Below are 23,071 nucleotides of genomic sequence, written 5' to 3' on the forward strand. Positions count from 1 at the left end.
TAGTGCACGTGGCGATTCCTCGCAGACGCCCGGAGCGGCTCCAGTTGCAGCTCCTGGAGGAAAAATGCTGCGGCGCTGCGGCGTCCGGTCCTTCCCCACCTTTACACGGTGGTTTCGCTCTTCCAGAGGCCGGTCTTCATCCCAACCACGCTGTCGGCGCTGGCCAGGTTGATGTCGTACTTGCTGCCCTTGAGGCCGCCGTTGTGGCTGGCCACGTTGAGCGGGTAGGACCGGCGCTTCGCCTCCTTCTCGGCGGCGCTGGCTTGCCGCAGGTTGTCCCTGCTGGCGCTCCTCCGGCGAGCCTCGGCGAAGTCGGGCGCCCGCCGGCCACCGTCGCTGCCTTCCGAGTGGCTGGGCGCCGTCTCCCCGTCCTGGGGGGCCCGCGGCCCCGCGCGGCCGCTGCTGACGGGACTGTTCCTGCCGCTGTGGTAGCTCTCGGAGTGGCTGTTGTGGAGGCTCCCGCTCTCGCTGGAGGGATGCTCCGAGGAGGGGCCCCGCAGCATTTTCAAGCGGTGGTGCTTCCCATCCCGGCACTGCTTAGTTCTGCCCCGGTGGTTCCTGCGGCCGTGGAGGTTGCTGGTGTGCCTGCCGGTGCCAAGGGGCTTGCCATCGGCGGGGTCTGGCTCCAGGCAGGCGGCTGGGTGGGCGTCTGCCTGGCTCTGGGCTACCTGCAGGTTGGTGAGCTTGCAGCGGCCCCCAGCAGAGCCGGCGCTGCTGGGCGAGGAGGAGGAGGCGCCAGAGCGAGCCGCCTCCGGGTCGCAGCCGATGAAGACCTGCGAGCCGTCCTCTGGCGCCAGCCCGGGGCGGACGTACGCCTGCATGGGCAGCGCGTTCCTGTAGGAAGGGCAGCAGGAGAACCAGGAGTTGAGGACGTCCTGGCGCCGGACGCAATGGTGGATGAAGATGAAGAGCCCCAGTGCCACGGCGGTGATGCCGTAGAGGCAGCTGAAGACGATGTTCAGGTACCAGCGCTGGGACACAGCCATGGCGCCGAATGTCCACAGGGCGACGTACAAGGCGTGGGTGGTCACCAGCGCCCAGAATTGCGCCTGCAGGGAGTAGATGCCATCCGCCTCGGGGCAGGGCGGCCCTGAGTTCAGCGTGACCGAGATGGACCCGGAGTCCGTCAGGAGGTCGCCGGCACCCCCCAGCCGCGGCGGTGGCTCCAGCGGCTCGGGGACATCTTTCCGGCGTGACGGTCGGCACTGGAGGCTGAGGCCGGCACAGAGGAAGTAAATCCAGGTGACGAGCAAGATAAAAGCCACGGGGACGTAGAAAGCCCCCAGGCTGGGCCGCCACACCAGCCAGCAGCTGTACGGGAGGAAAGGGGCTTTGAGGAGCGGACCTGGGCGTCTGCGCAGCCGGCAGCCACGTGGCGCGGCACTGTGACGCTCAGCACCCCTGCCCTGATGGCACGGGCTCTGCAGAGGCGTGCTGGCTACCTGGCTGGTTTTTCCCCAATATATGGATAGCTCTTGGGAAAAAAATCTCACCAGCCTTTCCCAAGCTTGCCTGGATTCCCGGTGCTGCCGGTTGCTCTGCCCCAGCGGATGGAGGCCACCCCTTTGGGGAGGAAGGCCACCCCTTTGGGGAGGAAGGCATGGTCAAGCAGGGACACTTACTAGGGGTTGTTGTCGTGGTAGTTGTGGATGTTGACAGCTGCCGTGATCCCACAGATGATGAGGGGGATCCCGCCGGCAATCAGGTAGAACCTGCACGGGGGGGACGGTGTCACCGCACACCCGGAGCGAGCCTTCGGGAGAGCACGGCATGGCTGCGGGCGGGATAGGCTTCTACGGCAGAGCGAGTCCTGCCAGCCCCGGCCTCTGGACGCGGGGCAGGGGAAGCTCCCGCGGCTCTCCGCTCCCCCGTAGGGCCAGGACGAGGGGAAGGGATGTTCGTACCGTAGCATGGGCCGGGGGGCCGGCTGGGACGTGTCCCCGTCTGGCTGCTGCGGCGCCTTCCAGGTTGCCTCCTTGTAGAGCACTCTGGCTTTCACCGCCATCCACAGCAGGGTGGAGAGGGAGGAGTAGTGCAAGATGATGCCGACCTGCAGGAGAGAGGCCACGGTCGGGAAGGGGGGGTGCTGCGGACATGGCTGTGTCCCCGCCGGCCACTGTCCTGCGGGTCTCAGCAGGGCGAAACCTTGCTGCGCTGGGCTCTGCAAATTGCAGAGCAGCTCCGGGCAGCGGCAGCGCGCGGTGGCCGTCCCCGCTGCCCTGGTACCTACCGCTTGGCAGACGACCAGGTAGCCGGTGAGGGTGATGCCTCCCGCAAAGACGGCGGCCGTCATGGCGATGTGGAAGCAGAGGTTAAGCAGCATGTGCCAGCCCTTCCGCGGGATGAGAATGGTGCTGGGAGAGAAGCAGAACGGGTGAGCACTGAGAGGTGAGCTCCTGCCCACCCCGAGCAGGACAGCTATCTGCAGCACGTGCGAGAGCGCTTCCCTGCAGCATAGCTCCTGCCTGCACAAATCCTGCCGCCGCTGCTCCGCAGGGATGCTCCGCGCAGCCCGGCCCTGGCGTGAGAAAGCCATGCACGGGCGAAGGGCTTCCCACAGCTGCTGGCAATGTGCCCATCACGGCGCCGTCAGCAGCGAGCCACCGGCGCTGGGCCACGGAGACAGGGCCGGCAGGAGCCGGGCTGGAGGTCGGGGATGTTCTTCAGTGCCCCTGGCTCGGGGCTGTCCTGGCTTCGGCTGGGCGGCAGCCGTGATTCCATGGCAAGACATGGGCCGATGGCGCTGCCTGGCTGGGCTGGTGGTTGCTTCGCTTACAGCAACGGGAATGGCTTGGCCTTGTATTTACCTGACTAAGTACTTGTTCAGGGTTAGATGTGATAATTATTATTGGGTTCTTCCCACTGGGTAGTAGTTAGATGTGGACTGATAGTGTTGCTCGGCTTTAACTGTTAATACTGGTTTCACTTATCATAAATTGAATGGCTTGGCCTTCTGTGTATCTCATTAAGTACTGTTAAGTATTTGATATAATAATTACTGCTGGGTTCTTCCAAACAGGCGATAGCTAGATGTGGACTGATAGCGTTGCTTGACTTTTTGTTACTGTTTGTTTCACGTACAGTAAGGGGAACGGTTTGGCCTTATGTGCATCTCGTTAAGTGTTAAATATAATACTTATCATCGGGTTCTTCCTGAGAAATAAATAACAGGTTTAGCTAACAATGTTGCTGGAATTTATTAGCGTTTGTTTCACTTATACTAAGAGGAATGTTTTGGCCCTATGTGCATCTCATTAAGTGCTTGTTAAGCGTTAGATGTAATTGTTCTTGCTGGGTTCTTCCAACAGGGATTAGATGTGGACCGAGAGCGTTGCCTGGCTTCGTTAGCGTTTGCTTCACTTACAGCAGGAGGCTCTTACTTTGGCCTTATGTGCATCTCATTAAATACTCGTTAAGTGCTAGATACAACTATTTCTGTGGGTTTCTTGCCTTAAAGAAGGCAGCTTGTTGGTAAGCGCCCTGCTGAGGGGGTCCTGCTCTGGCTCGTGCAGCGACTGCCGCCCTGAGCCCCTCTCATCATGGTGGGGGGCGGCGGGGGGCTCGCCCTTTGCTGTGGGGCAGCGAGGGGCACCTGCTGCGCCTGGGGCTCTGAGCAGGACCCGCTGCCGAGCGTCGCTCGCTGCTGCCGCACAGGGGTGATGGGGGAGAGCCCTTGGCCCCGCAGGGAGCCCAGCACCAGCCTGGGATGTGGCTCTGGCAGCACGGCTGTCCCTGCCCTTTGCTAAGTGCCCTGTTCACTCCATCCCATCGCTCGTGGGGCACTGCTTGTGTAGAGCGAAGGCCCTCCCGCTCCCGTCCAGCCACCGCTCTGCTGCTCGCTGCCCCACTGTCCCCTCTCCTGGGGGGTTTGTTGGCCCCAGCTATGAGGGACCCCATCCCTGAGCCCCAGCTGCTCACCATTTCTGACCCAACAAGGTCTCAGGGGCTCTTCAAACCCATCCTCAAAGTCCCACTCGCCTCCTCCATGCCTCACGATGCAGGACAAGACGCAGCCAACCAGCCCAAGGCCCCCATCACCATAAAGGCAGGACACATCCAGCCACTGCCCCGAGATTCAAGCATTGGAACAGGCTGCCCAGAGAGGTGGGGGAGTCCGCATCTCCGGAGTTGTTCAACAAACGGGCAGAGGTTGCACTCTGGGACCCGGTTTAGTGGGCACGGGGGTGATGGTTGGACTGATGATCTTAGAGGGCCTTTCCAACCTCAGTGATTCCTAGTTTTACTTTCATTAAAAAACAATCCAGCCACCAAGCCAGGAAACATTAAATTAATCATGACTCTCCCCTTAATTGGTTTAGTGGTGGACTTGGTAGTGTTAGGTTAATGGTTGGACTGGATGATCTTAAAGGTCTTTTCCAACCTAAACGATTCTATGATTCTATGACTCTAAGATGGGCTCCTGTGGCAGCACCACTTGCCTGGCAGCACTTTTCTGGAGGGCTATCTCCTGAAAGCCAATCTGCTGCAGGGCCATCCCCTGGATGATCATCTCCAGGACAGCCATCCCCCCACACCTGGGGGGCTCCTCCAGCTGCCTGCAGAGACACCCACCCAAGCACCACCCATCACCACGGCCAAGGCCGGCACCAAGATGCTCACTCACCCATGGTTGACAATGTAGGTGATGATGGTGGTGAAGAGACAGAGCAGCAGCACGGCCGTGCAGGTGTACATGGCTGGGTGCAGCACCTCCGCGGTGCCTCGCGCCTCGCTGGGGAAACCGCTCAGCTCCTGCACAGCATAGCCCAGCCTGTCAGACCCCATCCCCATGCCCCTGTCCCATCCCACCGCCCCCCTGCAGCCCCCAGGCTCTGCACCCCCCCGATCAATGCTCCCAACGCCATTGCTCACTCCCCACCTACCATGAGCACAGCCACGTTGCTGAGGTGCCGGCAGTGCAGGGAGGTGACGTTGGGCTCCCGGGCGGCCAGCTGGCAGCCCTCGGCACTCCAGCCCCCCATGCCCCCCAGCACCTCAAAGTTCCAGTATGCAGCCACCGGGTCCGCACCCTCCCCGGGGTGCCGGAGCGACACAGCCACCGGCTCCGACAGGTTTCCCACTCCGCAGCCATCTGCGGCAACAGAGAAAGGCGGTGAGCAGGGCAAGAGACACCCCTCTGCCTGCACCCCCAAAGAAGGCTGGGCACGGGGGACCCCCCCCCTCCCGCATCCCATAGGCACGTTGCCACCTCCCCATGAGGCTCCCCAGGGATGGCTTTGCTCTGCAGGACCACCAAGGAGGCCCATGGAGCTCCAGCCCCCAAGAAAAGCCCACATGGGACACCCCAAGCCCCCCGCCAACAGGCAGCCCTTACAGGTCCCGGCGTAGATGACCGGTGTGGCCACGCTGCGGCGCTTGCCGTCGTCGGCCAGGCGGGAGGAGTTGCCCGTGCTGCAGAAGAGCTTGCCGTTGCGGAAGACCAGCAGCTGGAGCTTACAGTCGGCCAGCGGCGTGGCGGGGACGGGGCTGGCAAAGAGGCTGGGTGGCAGCTGGATGGAGGCCAGGGCGATGCTGTTCTGCGGGCGCACGGTTGCCGGTGAGCAGGGGTCACCCCCCGTCCCCCCCCCGTCCCCCGGCTTACCCGTACCTTGATGTGGAAGCTGGTCAGGGAGACGTTGGGGCGTCCCGTGGTGCAGCGCAGCCTCAGCTGCTGGTCGGGCACGGGCTCGGCCCCCCGCTCGGCCTGGGGGGGACGCCCGGCTGGACCCCCATCCCGCCGCTGGAAAGCCACGCAGCTCAGCCCCACGTAGCTCTCGGGCTTCACCACATACGCTTCGAAGGCGATGTTGCGTGAGTTCTGCCAGGCACAGCGCCGTGGGGCGGCCGTCAGCCCCAGCGCAGGCAGAGACCCCCCTGGCATGGGCAGAGACACCCCCCCGGCATGGCCAGAGACCCCCGGCACAGGCAGAGACATCCCCTGGCATGGCCAGAGACCCCTGGCACAGGCAGAGACACACCCCTGGCATGGCCAGAGACCCCCAGCACAGGCAGAGAGACCCCCCCCAGCATGGCCAGAGACCCCCGGCCAGGCAGAGACAACCCCTCCAGCATGGCCAGAGACCCCCAGCACAGGCAAAGACATCCCCCCGGCATGGCCAGAGACCCCCAGCACAGGCAGAGACACACCCCTGGCATGGCCAGAGACCCCCAGCACAGGCAGAGAGACTCCCCCCAGCATGGCCAGAGACCCCCGGCCAGGCAGAGACACCCCCAGCACGGGCAGAGACCCCACACCAGCAGCCCAACCACCACCTCCTCCCCCCATCTCCAGGCAGCCCCCCCTCGCCCCCCACTCACCACCGCCATGTGCTGGGAGTTGCTGCTGAGCGTGTGGGCAGCGATCTTCTCCAGGGAGCGGACGATGCTGGTGCAAGCCTTCTCCTCCTTCTGCGACATCCACAGGATGTGGTCGTCCACCAGCATGATGTTGCTGGCCATCTCCACGATGACGTCCGTCAGCTGCGAGGACAGCAAGCGGCTCTGCAAAGAGCTACTGCCACCCCCAGCGGCAAACACCCCAATTCATGCTTTCCCACCCCAAAAATAACTGGCAGGGCTGGGACAAGCAGGGGACAGGAGAAGCGCTTCTTACCTGCTTGATCTGGTCCACGTAGCCGATAAACTTCTCAATCATCTGGGCCACATAGAGGACATCAACCATGTCCGAGAAGTTGGCTGCCTCAGCCGTGTAGACGCGGAGCTGGTGAGCCAGCGTCAGGGCGTTGGAGGCGTTGATGGGCATCTGCAGAGCGGCACGGCCGCGGGGGGACGGTCACCGGCTGTGCCAGCCCCCCGGCACGGCCGAGCCCCCCCCGGGCGCCCCGGCTCACCAGCACGAAGGTGTAGAGGACACGGGTGATGTCGTTGGTGTAGAGGCAGTGGGAGTAGTCGCCCTCCTCCCAGCGCCCGGCGCGGTCGCAGCGCCGCCACGCCTGCTTCTCCGCCGCCGAGCCCCCGCCGGCCGGCCCCGCGGCGAAGGGGTACTGCAGGCAGGGCTGGTAGGCGGTGATGCCTGCCAGGGTGCGAGGCCACCTGCGGGCGCAGCCCCACGGTGACCGCGGGGCACTCGCCACCCACAGCCCTCTCCCGCTGCGCTCCCTCCAGCCTGCTCCCCCCGTGCGGTGCCCAGCACCGCAGGCACCGCAGCCCCCAAATCCCCGCAGTGAGCCCCTGCCTTCCCTTGGCTCCAGGGGGGCTGAGGGTGATGCTCCCCAGAAAGCTGCCCCCCCCACCCAGTCCTGTATCCCGCTCGGCTCAGCACAGCACAGAGGGAAGCAGCAGGCGAGGAGGGGGCACCGCTAATTTAAGCCACATTGACTGTACCAGTAATTTATATTCCGTAACAGCCCCGCCGGGGTTACGGTGGGCGCCCGGAGCCTTTCGTCTTGTGCCAGAGAAATTCCAACACCTCTGCTGCTGGAGCCGGGCTGTGCCGCCGGCACAGGAAGCCCTTCAAAGGCGCTCGCCCTCCCCGCGGCCACTAATCGCTACCAGACGCCCGGTCACCTGCGGCGAGCCCCCCGCCCCGGCACGCACCACTCATGCTGTATGTGGCACGCACCACATGCATCCCCCGTCCTGCTGCGGCACCCGCCCCACGGCCACGCCACCACCGGTCCCTACCTGAAGTCCCCACGGTTGTTGGTGACCCGCTCGGCAGGGCAGTAGGACGCGGAGGTCTCCAGCACCACGATCTCCACCTTCTTGCTGACGTTGCCCTGGGAGGTGGAGACGGCGCACTCCCACTCGCCGTTGGCAGAGACGTGGATGTTGGAGAGGATGAGCTCACTGCGGGCAGAGGGGACGGGCTGGCACGGCGGGTCTGCCCCACAGCGAACCCGCAGCAGCGCTCGCCCAAGCTTGGGTGCATGCGGACACCCACCACGAAGCACAGGAGGTGCCCACACTTGGCCTCCCACCCATGGCACTTGGCACCTGCAAACCAGCAAGCCCTGCGGCCACGAGTGTCCGTCCCTGTCCCTGTCCCCATCCCCATCTCCATCCCTGTCCCCATCCCTACCTCGTCTCCATCCCCATCCCCATCCCCACCCCATCTCCATCACTGTCCCCCATCCCCATCTCCATCCCACTCCCCATCCCAGTCCCCAAATCAACTCCATCCCCATCCCATCTCCATCACTGTCCCCATCCCTACCTTGTCTCCATCCCCATCCCCATCCCTGTCTCGTCTCCATCCCCATCCCTGTCTCGTCTCCATCCCCATCCCTGTCTCGTCTCCATCCCCATCCCTGTCTCGTCTCCATCACTGTCCCCCATCCCCATCTCCATCCCACTCCCCATCCCATCTCCATCCCCGTCCCCAACTCAACTCCATCCCCATCCCATCTCCACCCCGACCCCATCTCCATGCCCATCCCCATCCCCATCCCCGTCTCCATCCTATCTCCATCCCCATCCCATCTCCATCCCCATCCCCAACTCAACTCCATCCCCATCCCATCTCCACCCCTGTCCCCAACTCAACTCCACCCCTGTCCCCATCCCATCTCCATCCCACTCCCCATCCCATCTCCATCCCTGTCCCCAAATCAACTCCATCCCCATTCCCAACTCAACTCCATCCCCGTCCCATCTCCATCCCTGTCCCATCTCCATCCCTGTCCCCATCCCCGTCCCCATCCCTGTCCCCGTCCCCGTCCCCATCCCCGTCCCCATCCCATCTCCACCCCTGTCCCCATTCCATCTCCGTCCCCGTCCCCATCCCATCTCCACCCCTGTCCCCATCCCATCTCCATCCCCGTCCCCATCCCATCTCCATCCCCGTCCCCATCACCATTCCCATCCCTGTCCCCATCCCTGACCTGGTGATGAAGGTGCAGTCGTGGATGAGGCTCTCCTCCACGATGACGCCTGTCCGCTCATCCTCCTCCACCAGCTCGCGGTTGTGGTACCATCGGATCTGGGTGCTGTTGTCCAGGTAAGTGGCGGTGCACTGGAAGGGCAGCCGGTCGCCCTGGAAAACCACCTGGCGCAGCGACGGGATGAGGTGGTGGGTGTGCAGCTCCGGGGCGCCCGCTGCGGGGGACACAGCCGGCCGGGTGAGCCCGTGCCCCTGCCTGCCGCCGCCGCCCCCGCCCCGGCCCCGGCTCACCGCAGCGGAGCTGGCTCTCCCGCGCGCTGCGCAGGGGGAAGGCGTGGAGGTGCCGGGGGTAGACGCACACCGTCCGCTCCGAGATCTGCGCCGAGCGGTTGCGAGCCCAGGGCAGCACCCAGCGCAGGTTGCAATCGCACGTCAGGTACTCGGTGGCGAAATCCCTGCAAGGGCCGGCGTCACGGGGGGCCCAGGGGGACCGGGGCATGCCACCAGCCCCGAGACCCTCTGCCAGGGAACCCCGCTGGTGCTGAAATCCCGGGGCACAAACTCACACAACTTTCAGGGAGGGGAGCTCGTCGAAGACGCCGGGCGGGAGGCTGGAGAAAATGTTCCCAGACATGTTCCTGTGGGACAGGAGAGAAAGGCAGCGTGGAGGGGACCAGGGACCTGCCGGGAGAGGGGACACCTCCCAAAGGCACCTGACGAGGGTGGGCACGAGGCAGCCACAGCCTAACGAGCCCTAGCACCAGCTGGAGGCAAAGGGTAGGAGCCGGCCTCAGGATGCGGCACGGGGATGGCCCCAGGGTGCAAAACCGCGAGCGAAGCCCCCAGGGCGGCGGGTGGAGGGGTCCCCTTGGGAGCCAGGGGACTGGGCTGGCCAGGGTGTCCCCAGGGAGCTACTTACAGCCGGAGGAGGTTGGGGAGCCCCTGGAAGACGCTGGCGCTCAGGCAGCCGATGCGGTTGTTGGAGAGGTCCCTGCAAGGCAAGCGGCGGGGCCGTCAGCGCTGGGGCGGCTCCGCGGCCCCCGCTCCCCCCGCACCGGCCCCGGGTGCTCCCAGGGGTCTGCGCCCGCACTTACAGGCGCTTCAGCTCAGGGAGGCCGAGGAAGGCGCCCGGCTGGACCGTGCTGATCAGGTTGTTCTTCAAGTCCCTGCGAAGAGACAGACACAGACCTCAGGATGTGCAGCAGGGAGCCCCGAACGCAGGAGACGCAACGCAGCGGGGCCAAGGGCACGAGCGCACCCCGGTCTCCCCATCTCCCACGCACGGGTCCCTTGGCAGCCCCGGGCGCTGCAAAACCCCGCGCGGGAGCCTCCCTAGCAGCTTTCCATCCCGTTTCCGTCTCGTTATCTCTCCAAAGGGCACGGGGAAGGCGTGAGGCTCCCCATCGCTCGCGGGGGGGATGCCAGCCCCTCTGCACACTCCGAGCGCACGCTGCGGAGCATCGCACGCCCGTGCATGCCGGCGGTGGCCACTGTCCCCTCCTGCACAGTTGTTTCTGGAACAGCCGCCCGCGGGATAAGAGCATGCTGCGATTGCCAGCACGGCCCCAAAAGGGCTTTGCGGCCCGCAGGAAGCTCGTTTGGCTTATTAGCCTGATTGGAGGCACGTATCTAATCACAGACATGCCGGGCGTGTGCCAGCGTGGGGCGGCTGCCGGCCCGGCGGGGAGCCGGGGAGCGCCGGTGGCTTTGGCCGCTCCGTCCAGCCCCGGGGACTGGCAAGGCAGCTCCTGCTGAGCACCGGTGCTGGCCAGGAGAGGAAATGGGAACCACATGGCAATGCTGTTTATTTACAGCAGGCTCCACGGTGCGCAGCGCTGGGTCGCCGCTGCTCTGCGTGCGGCCCTGGGGACGCCCCATGAACCACAGCCCATGCTCCAAGGCCACAAGCTGGAGCCCGGGACGGTGCAAACCCTTCCAGCAGACCTGGGGGTGCAGGTGGGCGCCGGGGTCCCACCAGCGAGACACGAGGGGCCACGCAGGGAGAGGGAACACGGGCGACGCTGCCTGAACACCGTAAATACGTGGATGTGTTTTCCTTCCAGGCCAAAACTCATCCAAGTGGCTTCTGTGGGTCCCCAGCTGAGCCCGAACGGGCAGGGCTTGGTGCAGGGGGTGCATGGCCCCGCGGTGCAAACCCCAGGGAAGGGAAGCACGGCGTGACGCCTTCCAGGCCGGCATCGTCCCGGCCCTGCTCAGCTGACACAACTCTGCCCACGCCTGCCCTCCCTGGCCTCCCCCGACAGGCAAAAGCACATCCTGGCAGCTCCGATGGCCGGGTGCGCAGGCAGGTGTGCAGGCAGGTGTGCAGGCAGGTGTGCAGGCAGGTGTGCACAGGGGCCAGGTGAGCGGCGGTGCTGAAGGAACAGCTCCGCTCACCTGCCCCGCCAACCCCGCCATCACCAACACCCGCTGCACGAACACCCGTCCTGCCAACACCCGTCCGTACACGCCCAGGGAAACCACCCGCGCCAGCCCCGCTCCCCGCCGGGGGCCACCGGAGGTCCCCAGGGACCCCCGCGCCCCGGATGCCCACCCAGCACACACCACCAGCACAGCCCGCAGCGGTGGGGATGCAGCAGCCAAAACACGACCGCTGCCAAAACTCAGGGGTGCTGGCTCTGGCCAGCATGCAGGTGGGGGCTGCGGGCTGCAGGGGACCACCGGCCATGGAAGGGACCACTGGGGAGCATGCTGGGCCCCGGGGGCTCATGGCCAGCCCGGCGCACGGCCTGGCGGGGAGCCTTCCTCGCTCAGTCACTTCCTCCCCGCTGGCCGGGGGCCCGGGGCTGCTGCTGCTGCTGATTTACGATAAGGCTCTTCTCTCCGCACGGCGGTTGTTTGCCTTCGCGTTTCCGCCGCTCCCGAGCCCCCTCCTCCCGCTGCCCTGGCGGGGTGACGTGCCACAGGCACCAGAGCCAGCAGCGGCACGGTGCCATGCGCGCACGGGAACCCCCGCTGCCGCATGCACACGGGGACCCCCCTGCCACCATGCAAGCATGGGGACCCTGCAAAGCCTCGATGCACGCAGCAGACCCAGGCACAGAGGGGCTGATCCAGCCCGGTGCAGCCGCAAGGAGCCCGGCGCCCCCGGGCTGAGCCCGCAGCCACACGAGCAGCTCCCTGCGCACCCGCTGCAGCCCAGTGCAGGTGGACAGACGGACGGACTCCATCCCCGTCACTGCTGTCCCCCAGCCAAGCCCCCTCGCGGCCCGAAGCCCCAAGCGGGGAAGCACCGGCCCCGGCGGAGGGCAGGACATTCCCAAGCGGGGCTGCGCTAATGAGCGCGGCTGCCCCGGCTGCATACCGGCCCCGCTCAGACTCATTAATCTCATTACACCGCCACAAATCACTGGAGATGCCAAGCTGCAAGCCTGGAGGGGCAATGGTCCGCGGGGCACCCCGCTCACCACCGACACCCCAGGAATGGCCCCCCCCGCTACGGTGGGACACCGAGCACCCGCAGCGGGCGGCTGGGGTGGGCATGGGGGCCCGCAAGCCCCAGGACCAGAAGCGAGGGGCCCCCAGAGCCCCCACCGCGTCCCCGCTGCACCAGCGCGGTCCCTCCATGGGGCATGTCTGCGCCGCGGCCCCAGACCGACCCGACGAAAACAATTACGGCTCCTGTCGAGAGCAATCAGGCACGGCGCGGCGCGATGCTGGCCGGCCTGGGACAGGGGATTGCTGCCCACGGCCCCCCTGGACACGCCGGTGCTCCCCCTCTGACCCGCGCGGGGTCTCGGCATGGCAGAGGTGAGCAGGAGGTGACATGGGGCGGCTGCTCTCCCAGAGCACGGAGACTTTTAGGGGGACTCCAGGCACCCTGGGGGCTGCAGAGCCGCGGTCCCCCTGGGGTGCCACCCCCTGGCTCCGCCACGGCCCTTCCCGGTGAGCGCGGCGCCCGCGGCGGCCCCTGCTGCTCCCTGCCTGGGCACACATTAATCCCTCCTGCTAATGAGAGCTCGGTGCCAGGAGGCAGGAGGTGACCCCACGCCTGGAGCCACGCCGGGGAAGACTCGGCCATGTGGGACTGCAGGGACACAGGGTCCCCAAGGTGACCACAGGGACACAGGGTCCCCAAGGTGACTGCCTCCCGCTCACCCCTAAAACAGTCCCGCAGGGATTTCCACAGCTTTCAAATCCCAGACCAGCCCCGAGGCTGTGCACGAGGCACTGCACGCTCGGCCGTGCCTGCTCCCCAACCCAGCGCTGTGCACCCCAACCGCAGTGCCATGCGGCGGGCACCATGCACCACGGGGTACCCGCACCCCGTCTGACGCCGTGCACCCCACGCACAGCACCGTGCACCGTGGGGTGCTGCCCAGGGGCTGGCACCCACTGGAGGCCGCGCGTCCCGGAGCAATGCCATGAGCGGGCACTGCACACCCCGGGCCCCGCGGCCCCCGTGCCCGCCGGAGCAGCTGGGCTCCGCTGTGGGCCGGGGCAGGTGCACGCTCTGTAACTCGAACAAGATCCATGTTAATAAACGCTTCCTCGTTCGGGCTAATGAAACGCAGGCGGTGTGGGTCCCGCTGCCCCCGGGGAGCCCTCTCTCCCCGCTGCGAGCCCCCCGGCTGGCATGGCCAGCGTGCCGGGGCTGCGCCGCACCCCGGGCAGGGCTGTAACCCCCCCCGGGCCCGCCGTTGGCCGAGCACGCTGCCCGCCCCTGCCTGCGCTCCCCGCTGCCCTCACCTCCCTGCTGCCCCGGCCACCCACCCCCTGCCCACGCGCGCCCAGAGCGATGCCCTGCGGGGCGGGCACCCACTGCCCAGAGGAAGGGGACCCCACGACCGCAGCCCCAGCCCCCGGCGCCGCGTGCCACAGAGGATGCCCGGGCCTGCGGCGCGCAATGCCCGCGGGTGCCGGCAGCCAGGCCGCTGTCACGCCGGGTTAGCGTCCCGCGGCGGGAGCTCGCCCGGCCCCGCTTGGCGCAGGAATGCGCGAGACCCTCGCGGGGCCGCGGTGGGGAACAAAACGCCCTCAGTGCGCCGGTCCCCGCTCCTGCATACCTACAGATCAAACCCATATGGGGGCCATAAATCTCCCCTTATTACAGCTCCCTCCATAGAGATGCCTTTCATGGAGAGATAAGAAAGTTGACTTTGTTCGGGGGGACAATGTTGCTTTTCATATCGGCCCCCACGGAGCACAGCCCCCCCCCGGTGCCTCCCGCCCCGGCGTGGCTCCCGGGGACCCTGGGACGCCCGCGGGTGCCGGCAGCAAACCCCGCGCCCCAGTGCCAGCCCTGCTGCAGCACCCAGGAGCAACTCTGGGAGCAGGACCCATGCGCTGCTGCCAGCTCACACCCTGCAGAAGCCCTGCCTTCACCCTGCCGCCCGCTGCTGCCCACCCCTCCTGCCCAGACCCCCAGCCGCCCGCCGGGCACTCACAGCTTCTCCAGAGCCCGCAGCCCGAAGAAGGAGCCGTTCTCTAGCACCGTGATCTTGTTGTTACTCAGCAGCCTGCGGGAAGAGCAGAGGGAGAGGGGCAACCCCGTTACTCGACCATCCGTGCCCCGGCGACCGCGGGGCTGGACGGGGAGCAGGGACGGCCAGACCCGCCGCGAGAAGCGGCAGCCCGGGCTGTGCCGCCGCGGTGGTGGCGATGGTGAAGTCTCAGGGATGGGCTTTCACGGCTGGCTGGGGGCATGGGATGCAACGGCCGTGTGTGGATGCCGTGCCGTGGTCACCGTGCATGGCAGCACCGGGCGGGGGGTGCCAGGGGCTGCGCCAGCTCTTGGGGCATCGCTCCTGTACCTGGGCCTTGGTGCAAGGAGCTGCACGTGCAGGCAATGAGATCCCCACCCCAGCACCTGCACCGAGAGGGCACCCCGAGGACCTGCAGCCAGGAGGGGACCCCACGGCACCCCCAGTTCTTGCCCCCCACCAGCCTGACCACCCTTCAGTCGCAGCATCGTGGCCATCCCAGGACCCTCCCAGGGCTGAGATTTCATCCCAAAGCAAACAGCTTTGCCGGCCAAAGGGGCCCTTGCAGGGTGACAGGAGAGGGAGGGAGGGCACAAGCACCCAACAATTCAGCCAGGAGCTCATTAAAGCGCATCAGCGGCAATTAGCAGAGCCAGACCCCGGCCTGGGAACGGGAGCCAGCTTTCGGGGACCAGAGGTGATCCCCCAGCGCTCCTGGGCCTCTGCGCGGGCACCGGCGATGCCCGCCGGCAAACGTCATCCAAAACCAGATGGGGGGCAACCACCAGCCAGGGCCGGGAGGGCACCCTGGATCCCTGGCCAGGGGAGCGGCGCGGGGGAAAAAAGGGCTCATTGAGGGCCGGAGCCGGGGCTGTTTACACACGGGCGGACTCTGCAGCCGGGCTGAATGGCGGCTGTGTGCTGCAGAGCTCCGTCCCCTCCGAACACCCGGCCTGCGGCAGCTGCCGGCGGCCACACTCAGCTCTCCTGGCCAGGCTCCCGCACCGGGGCTGCCGGGGGAGCGGGCAGGAGCAGGAGCCGGCTCAGGGGGCTGCATTGCAGCGGGGGTGGCTGCCAAACCCCCGAAGGGTGGTGGAGAGAGAAGGGTTGGGGGCAGACGGCGCAGCCCCCCGCCCTGGGCCTCATCCTGTGCTAATGAGGAGCCACCACCGGGCACCACCGTGTCCGCGGGGCCCCGCGACCCGGCCAGCGGTGGGGAGCGGAAGCGGCCGGCAGCCCCGCCAGCCTGCAAATTGCTTCCACACGCTGGCGGCCAGAGCCGCCGCGGCCAGGGCCACGTCTCGCCCTTTCCTCCCCACGGGGACGTCGCTTTCGAGGGGCTCGTCTCGCCCCGGCACAGCAGCAGCGAGCACCGGTGCCGGCTGGCAGCAGGCTCAGCCCCAGGACCCTTCCCAGAGCGGAGGGCAGCAGGGATGCTCCTGGAGCAGCATCATTCCCAGAGCAGCATCATTCCTGGAGCAGCCCCGGCTCCGGGGCACAGCAGCCCCATGGCACGCCTCGATTACCCGTCACGGCATCGGCGGGGGCTGCTGCTCAAGGCCATGCCAGCCCCAACAGCTCCAGAAGGTTTTAATTCCAGCGGCAGCAGATTTCACAACCCAGCAAAGCCTCCGCAGGCTGCACGCACATGGGGGACCTCAGGGGCTCCCCACTAAAGCAGGGGTGAGCAGAGCCCCCCCGTCTCAGGGGCTGAGCCAGGGTGCACGCCGGACCCTGCTGAAACAGCCCTTCGGGGCCATGTGAGCTGCAAATGCAGAAACCAGACGAGTGCACGAGACCGCGCTCTCAGACCTCCCGTGTTCGGTCCTGCACCACGGCCCGGCATGGCGGGGTGGTCCCCGGCACGGTCAAGGACACGTGGAGCCTTTGGGCAGGGGGTGCCCGGCCCCATGAGCAAGCTGGATCCGGCCGTGCCGGAGGCTCCCAGGGCGTGGGCTTTGCCGGGGATTACAACCACGGACGTGCCACCAACGCTGCAGGCAGAGAGCAGGCAGCTGGCTGCCTGCACCGGGGGGCCAGCGCACCGAAGAGCTGCGCCCAGCTGGGAACGGGGCTGAGCCCCGGCGCTGGGGACGCTCGCTTTGTTCGCGGACCCCTGGGACCATCCGCGCCTCTGCCATAAAACCAGAGCTCCCCGCCTTAAAAGGCAACGCTCCCGCGGCCCCGATGGGATCGGCCTCCCCTGTGATCTGCAGCCAGGCGGCCGGGCCAGCAACCCGCCTGCCGACGGCCGGGAAAGCAGCCGTGGGATGCCTTCCCCGCAGCGCGCTTCAGTCGAGGGCGAAGCCACCCCCGGAGCCGCTGGCCCCTCGGGGCCGGCCGTCGGGAGGTGCGGGAATGGCCGGGACCCCAGCACGGCATGCGGGGCACATCAAGCCACAGGCACTGCCCACCCCTGCGACACCCCACTGCTCGACGCCTGGTCCGCCCTTCCTTAAGGAAAAGAGGTCTTTGACCAAAATGAGTGCTTGGCACACGAAAATTGCACTGACAGCAACAATTTGATGAAAGTTTTCTTCCTGATAAAACTTTTTCCAGGTAGCGATTCTGGCTCTTCTTTTCCCTGTCCTGTAGAAGCCAGCGGGGTCACACTCCCCTGTAACAACTCACACCCTCAAATACAGTGTTATTTTGGTTTTGCTGGTTTTATGGATAATATGTTCCAAAATGTTTTCCTTTTTTTCTTTTCCAGGAAGTTCCCATCAGGCTCCATGGGGACTTTCCGGCCCCACGCAGCCGCAGGCAGCAGAGCCCTGCGCAGTTCCCCAGCACTATCCCCTTACAGCAGATTAACCGAGAAACCCCAAAATACGATGGAATAAGCGCGTCCGCGAGACCACCCTGAGCCAGCACACGGGGCCACGGGTGAACAGACCCCGAGCTGCACTGGCGCAGCGGGACCCCGCGCTGGGACCCAGCCCTCGGCACGTGGCACCGGACCCGAACCCCTCGGCTGGATTTCAAACCCCAAGAGCTGCCCCTACTCTCGCGCCCGGCCAGGAGGAGGGATGGGCTGGGGAGGGACGTGGATGGGAAGCTGGAAGCAAACCCCGCTGCCCGCCCTATCCCCCCGGCTCACCGTGGCCAAGGTGGCTGCTGCTGCCGGCGGGCTGGGAGCGCGTCGTGCAGGGGCTGCGGTGGTTCCCCAGATGCTCGCTGAGGTCCGTGCGGGGCCGGGGGTGCAGAGGGGACGCGGAGCCCCCACGTCCCGGCGTCCGCAGGGCTTGGCAGGCCATGAAAGCACAGCTGTGCTCCTCAGGAGCCGTCCCTCGGCCGTGCCTTGGCTCCAGCCCAGGCTGGGACTCCTCACCTCGGCAGCGCCGGCAAACCCCGCAGCAAGAGGTACCCCCAAGCCGGGCTCGGAGCGATGCGCCCGGTGCAGCGCGGCGGGAAAGGCTGGGGACCCCCTGCGCTCCCCCAGCCCTCGACACCCGACCGCCCTCGTGCCGCTCCAGCATCCTCCCACCCAAAATGGCACCTTCACCCACCCAGCCGCCCCGAGACCCTCCAGCACCACGGTGCATGGGCGGGTGGGCTCCTGTCAGCCGCCGGGGACGGCCCCTGCCACCGGGACAATAATCGGCTAATTGAGCAATGGCTGGAAAAGTCTCTCCGGACAATGCGGGGATTAAGGACCGGAGTGTCGAGTCAAACGGAAACGACGGGGGGATGCACAGTGGCAGGCGGGGACGGGGGCGGCCGGAGGGAGCCCCTCGAGGAGCATCCTCCTGTCCCGGGGGGGATTCAGCCTTGGAAGGCGTTCAGCATCCTCGCTGCAACCCACCCGCGCCGGGGCTCTCGGGGCTCAGATCCCGCGAGGCTGCAGGCGGGGAGATAGAGAGATCCCTTCTTCTTTTTTTTTTTTTTTTCATCTCAGAGGAGCCAAAAGCGAAAAAAACAAGATTGTTTTTTCAAGCGTGCTGGAATCCACTTGGATAAATAACGGCTCCAGAAACTGGGCTGCTGAAACAATAAACTTCCTCTGGACCCAACCAAAAAAGGATGCGGGGAGACGGTGGCTCCCCGGCCCGGGCAGGCAGGGGAAAGGCACAGGCAGCGGCGCGGAGGTTAATAAGGGGGGGCCACGGTGGGGGCGGGAGGCCGGCTCTGCTTTGCTCTCCAAGTCTGTTAATTCAAAGCATATGCTCGCAGCAGATACGGCGCAGGCTGCGCCCTGAGCAGAGCTCACTGCTTTGCAGAGGGACTTTTAGGAAGAGAAAAGAGGGGCCCCGGGACTGGCAAGCGGTGCCGGGGGCTCCGGCAGCGGGAAGGGCTCTGGATGTGGAAGCATCCCGGGGAGGACCCCACAGCTCCCAGCCCAAGGGGGCCGGAGACCCCCCCGGCACGGCCGGGGCCGCCCCCTCCCCACTTTGTTTGAGCGCTCTGGGGCTCTTCCCCTCCCCACGACGTGCCCGGGGCGTTGCCTCCAGCTTCACGTCACACCGGGCTATTTTGGATGGTGAAAATTATTGTTCCAACCCTCGGCTTTTGTTAGCACAGGAAAAATAAGCCCCGGAGAGAGGGCGAAACCTCCAGAGCCATCGCGGGGTGGCAGGGCCGGGATGCTCCCATGCACCGGGCAGCACTGCGACCCACAGCCTCCAGAAAAACCAAACCTGCCAGAGGTGCAGCCCAATAAATAACAAATAAAAAGCTGAAAAAGGTTGGAGAAAGAAACCATCTGCAGGGCCCAGGATAAACCGGCCTCGGAGAGGGGAGTTCAAGTAGAACTGGAAATTGGTCATAAGTCAAAGCCCTCTATTCCCTGCAGACAATCTGTAATTTCAGTGCAATCAAGCTGTGCACATAAATGAGGCCTGTGCCGGGATTCCACATCTGGAAGAGGTTTGGGCTCCCGCCCGTGTGACAGCGGGGCTGGCCCCGGCCGGCGTGGCTATCTGGGTCTCGTTAGGGATACAGTGCTTTTTCCATTAGGCGATTAGCACAGGGGTCAGCTGGAGGGGGAGGGAATTAAAGCCTTGTTAATACACATCTGCAGAGCCCTGGCACCTCGCAGCCGCGCCGGAGGGACGTCTCCGAGAGGTGCCAAATCCCCTGGCCCCCAAGCACGGGAAGACCGCAGTCCCGGGGGGCTGGGCCACGACGGAGGGGCTGGGGGAAGCGCTGCGCCCCAGGCTGCATCGGTGCAAGCTCTGCCGAGGCAGCCGCAGCCAGGCGAGCTCTGCAGGGCTACGAGTCAAAAAGGGGTGACAAGCCAATCTGTCGGGGTTGGCACCCCTCCTTCCTCCCCGCGACGAGCTGGGGGCAATGAATTAACCTCTAGGTATAAGACGGGGCGGGTGTCAGAGCCTTGTAACGCCCACCGAGGCTGCACGGGGATATCGCACCCCTGCGAGCATCATCCTGCTCGCCGGACCCCATGTGTCCCCGTGCCAGCTCCCTGCGCCTGCTCCGCGACGAAGGCAGCGCTTCTGCCTGCAGCGGTCCCGGCAGGCCGCTCCGCACCCGCCGGCCGCACGTCTCCCCACGGCACGAGTTTCTCAGGTAGGACCGAAGACCGGCGGGACACGACCGCGATGGCTGTGGATACTTAGGCAAGAACCGAGGCGCCCCGTCTCCCTGTCCCGCCACCAGCTTGAGGGGCTCCAGCGCCGCAGCCCCAGCCGTCGCACCCGCCACCAGCACGGAGCGGGGCCACCGGTTCCCAGCACCCCCATCCGCGCCGGGTCTGTTCCCCGCCACCGCGGCTTCCCCACGCGGAGTTAAAATTTCTGCAGCTCCACATCTGCGGGCACTGCTTCGGCCCCGGGTCTGCTCTCTCCCGAAGCAGCGATCCCTGCGAGGGGCCGAGGGACCGAGGGACGAGAAAAGTTGCCGCGGCTTTGCTTGGCAGACGGCTCACCGTGAGAAACCGCCACGTCCCCCAGGACGCCGCGGCCGAGCCCAGCGCCGGCGGCCGGGCAGGGCCCCGGGCATCCCTCGTCCCTTGTTCTCTGCTCTGCCTGTCCGCAGGCTGTGATGCCAGCGAGCATTTCTCAAGCATGGGGGGTAAATAAGCAGCAGCTGCCACGGAGGCAGCCTTGGATTCCTCAGTGCAGGCCTAATAATTAAAAATAAATAAAGAAGTAAACCGAGAGTGTGGGAAAAAGCCAAACAAAAGCCGGGGTGACGGACCCGCAGAGTGGCAGACCTCCTCCGGCCGCCCGACCTCCTCCGGCTGCCCGTGTGTCCCCAGCCATCACCCGGGCGGCCGGAGCTGCGGCCGGGCCAGCAGCGATGCCGCGGCGGCAGCCTCCCAACGCGCACAGCATCGGCGCTGTCGGTATGCACGCCTGCGGCCAGGCCGGGCCACAGGAAGACTGGAACAGGGCTCCGCTTTTAAGTGGTGTTCTGCACAAAACACACCACGCGTTTCACGCGCCTGGGGCAACAGCGATGCTGAGCATCCCCGGGGCGCGGACGGGACCTGAGCATCCCGGGGCCACGCATAGGAGCCCTGCTCGGAGCCGGCTCGCCTGCAGGGCTCAAAATTTGGTTGTCCCCAGCGGGGCGTCCCCCGAGGCACGTGCAGCTCTTGCCACTTGCCCGGGCCCTGCTGCCTCCTCCGCTCCCTGCCCGCACCCCAGCGTCTCCAGGAGACGCTCCCGAAGCCGGAGCCTCTGGTTTTGATTGTTCCATCTGGAAAGGGTTTAGAATAAATCATGTTTACTGCGCGAGAGCAGAGCCCAGGGTCACCGCATATTTGTAGGTTTCTGCCTACGCCTGTAGGTTTCATGTCACGTTTTAGTGGGATCGTGTAATGCCCTAATGCTTCTGCACGGTCATCCCGGCCCCTCCGAGGGAGCTGGCCCTGGCACAGATGGCTCCAAACCCCCCTGGCCCACCGGGCACAGCCCACCTCAGCCGCTCCGCTGGCACGGGGCCGCGGTGGGGCTCAACTCCGGCTCAACATTGCGGTTACGCTCGCTCACGCTGGAGAGAGCACCTGGGCAGGCACCTAATGGGATGCGTTTCCCAATACAAACTGACAAAGGACTCAAACGTCCCCGCAGGTATTTGCAAGGGGCTGACGTATCAGAAAGGGCCGCGGGAGGAAAGAAACGAAGGGCAAAGCCCGCCCGAGGAAGAGCGCGACCGGAGAGCCCAGCCTCCACCTGCCCTGCAGCCTCCCAGCATCCCCCTCCAAGGGGATGCTCAGGACAAACTCTGCGGTGTTGCTCCAGGACGATTTACGCTTTTATTACGCCTCCTGCGCTTCAGACCCTGCTCGTGACGCCCGCTGGGCACAGACGCGTATCACGACGTGCTCCACGTGCGCGACGGCCGGGCAGGACGGTGGCAGCGGGTGGGTCCCCTTCGCGGCCACCCCATTTTCACAAAGCGGACATCGCCGCCCCAAAATAAAGCCCCTTTGCAGCCAACGGCACGGCACACGGGAACCGAGAGATGCTTTAGAAACAGCAGCAACTCCAGCACGCGAGTGGACACGTGGCCAAGCGGGTTCAAGCACGTGAGAGCGCACGGGACCGGGAGCGCGGCAGCCCCCAGCCCAGCCCCGGGCAGCCCCAATCCCCCGCAGCCCCCAACAAAACGCGCCCGGGGAGCAGAAGGCAGAGAGCCGAGGCCGTGGGCACGCTCGCGGGACGACGCTCCGGGCAAAAGCGACGTTCCCTCCGGCAATGGCGCTGCCGGCCCTGCCCTCCAAACCAGATTTTAATTCAAACGTCTCCTCCAGAGTTATAAATAAACCCTGCAATCTGCTGCTGCAGTGAGCAGGCGCGCCGGCTGCCAGCGCCGGCCGAAACCCCAACCCTCCCCGGCAGCGAGGGCACGAGGAAACTTTTAGGAAGCGAGCGGCAGCTTTGGACCCTTTGCGCAAGCCCCAAACCCACTTAACTGCTCCCGATCGCTCTTCAGCAAATATTTCCAGTGAGAACGGTCTCTTTCAAACAAAAACATCCTCCCCCAGCACTCAGGCAGCGAACGCTACGGAGGGAAGCGTGGAGAAGGAGCCCGTTTCCTGGATTTCCAGCTTGCATCCACACTTTAAACCCGAGCTGCCGCCGCGCCGCGGGGATTGCGGGGTCCTTTCCCTCGCTCCACAGCCGCAGCACCCCGCTTTAATGCGATTTCAGCAACGCCACGCAGGGCGCAGCCACGCTTCTGCTGGGGCAGGCTCACTTAGGGAGCGAAAAAATGAGAGGAAAAAAAGTAACTGGTTGCGCCGCGCTCCCCGACACCGCGGGACTTTGCCCCCCGCCGTCTCCCGCGTCCCCGCCAGCACCTGCCCGCCCGTGGGAGCGCAGCCCCGGGTGGCTGCGGGGAGCGGCCGAGGACCGCGGTGCCCACCGGCGCGGGCGAGGCGGGGGGCGAGGCGGGGGGCGAGGCGGGGGGCGAGGCGGGGGGCGAGGCGGGGGTCTCCCCGCTGCTCCAGCCCCCTCCCCCCGGGGCCGCCGAGCCGCACGGGGCGGGCGCAGCGCGACCCACGCGTGGGCTCCCGTCCCCCGGCGCAGCCGATGCGCGGCCGGAGCAGGCGGGGGGCGATGCCCGGGGCGGGGGACGATGCCCGGGGCGCGGGTACTCACAGCGTGGCGGTGCCGTCGGGCAGCAGGCGCGGCTCGGGCGGCCCCGGGAGCCCCCCGCCGCTGCAGACCACCCGCCGGCGGGGCGCGGCGGGGCCGCCGGGCGCCTTGGGCCGCTCGGCCCCGCACTTGCAGCCCAGGCTCTGTGCGGGGCAGCTCCGCGCCGCGGCCCCGCCGCTCAGCGCCGCCGCCAGCAGCACCAGCGCCGCCGCCCGCCGCAT

General features: G+C 66.2%; 1 protein-coding gene across 1 annotated transcript; it reads right to left on the reverse strand.

Annotated features, from left to right (window-relative positions):
• Positions 1–101: 101 nt before the first annotated feature.
• On the reverse strand, positions 102–23,071 carry ADGRA2 (adhesion G protein-coupled receptor A2). Its single transcript, XM_075724034.1, has 19 exons — positions 22,854–23,071; positions 14,251–14,322; positions 9,937–10,008; positions 9,762–9,833; positions 9,409–9,480; positions 9,134–9,297; positions 8,844–9,057; positions 7,645–7,809; positions 6,852–7,053; positions 6,614–6,763; positions 6,319–6,480; positions 5,609–5,818; positions 5,336–5,537; positions 4,884–5,092; positions 4,625–4,752; positions 2,231–2,354; positions 1,905–2,050; positions 1,623–1,712; positions 102–1,311 (listed from the first exon to the last, which is right to left on the reverse strand). Exons 1-19 carry the CDS (start codon positions 23,069–23,071, stop codon positions 102–104), a joined length of 3,882 nt encoding a protein of 1,293 aa, XP_075580149.1.

This window comes from Pelecanus crispus, chromosome 21 (genome assembly GCF_030463565.1).
Source record: "Pelecanus crispus isolate bPelCri1 chromosome 21, bPelCri1.pri, whole genome shotgun sequence".
NCBI lineage: Eukaryota > Metazoa > Chordata > Aves > Pelecaniformes > Pelecanidae > Pelecanus > Pelecanus crispus.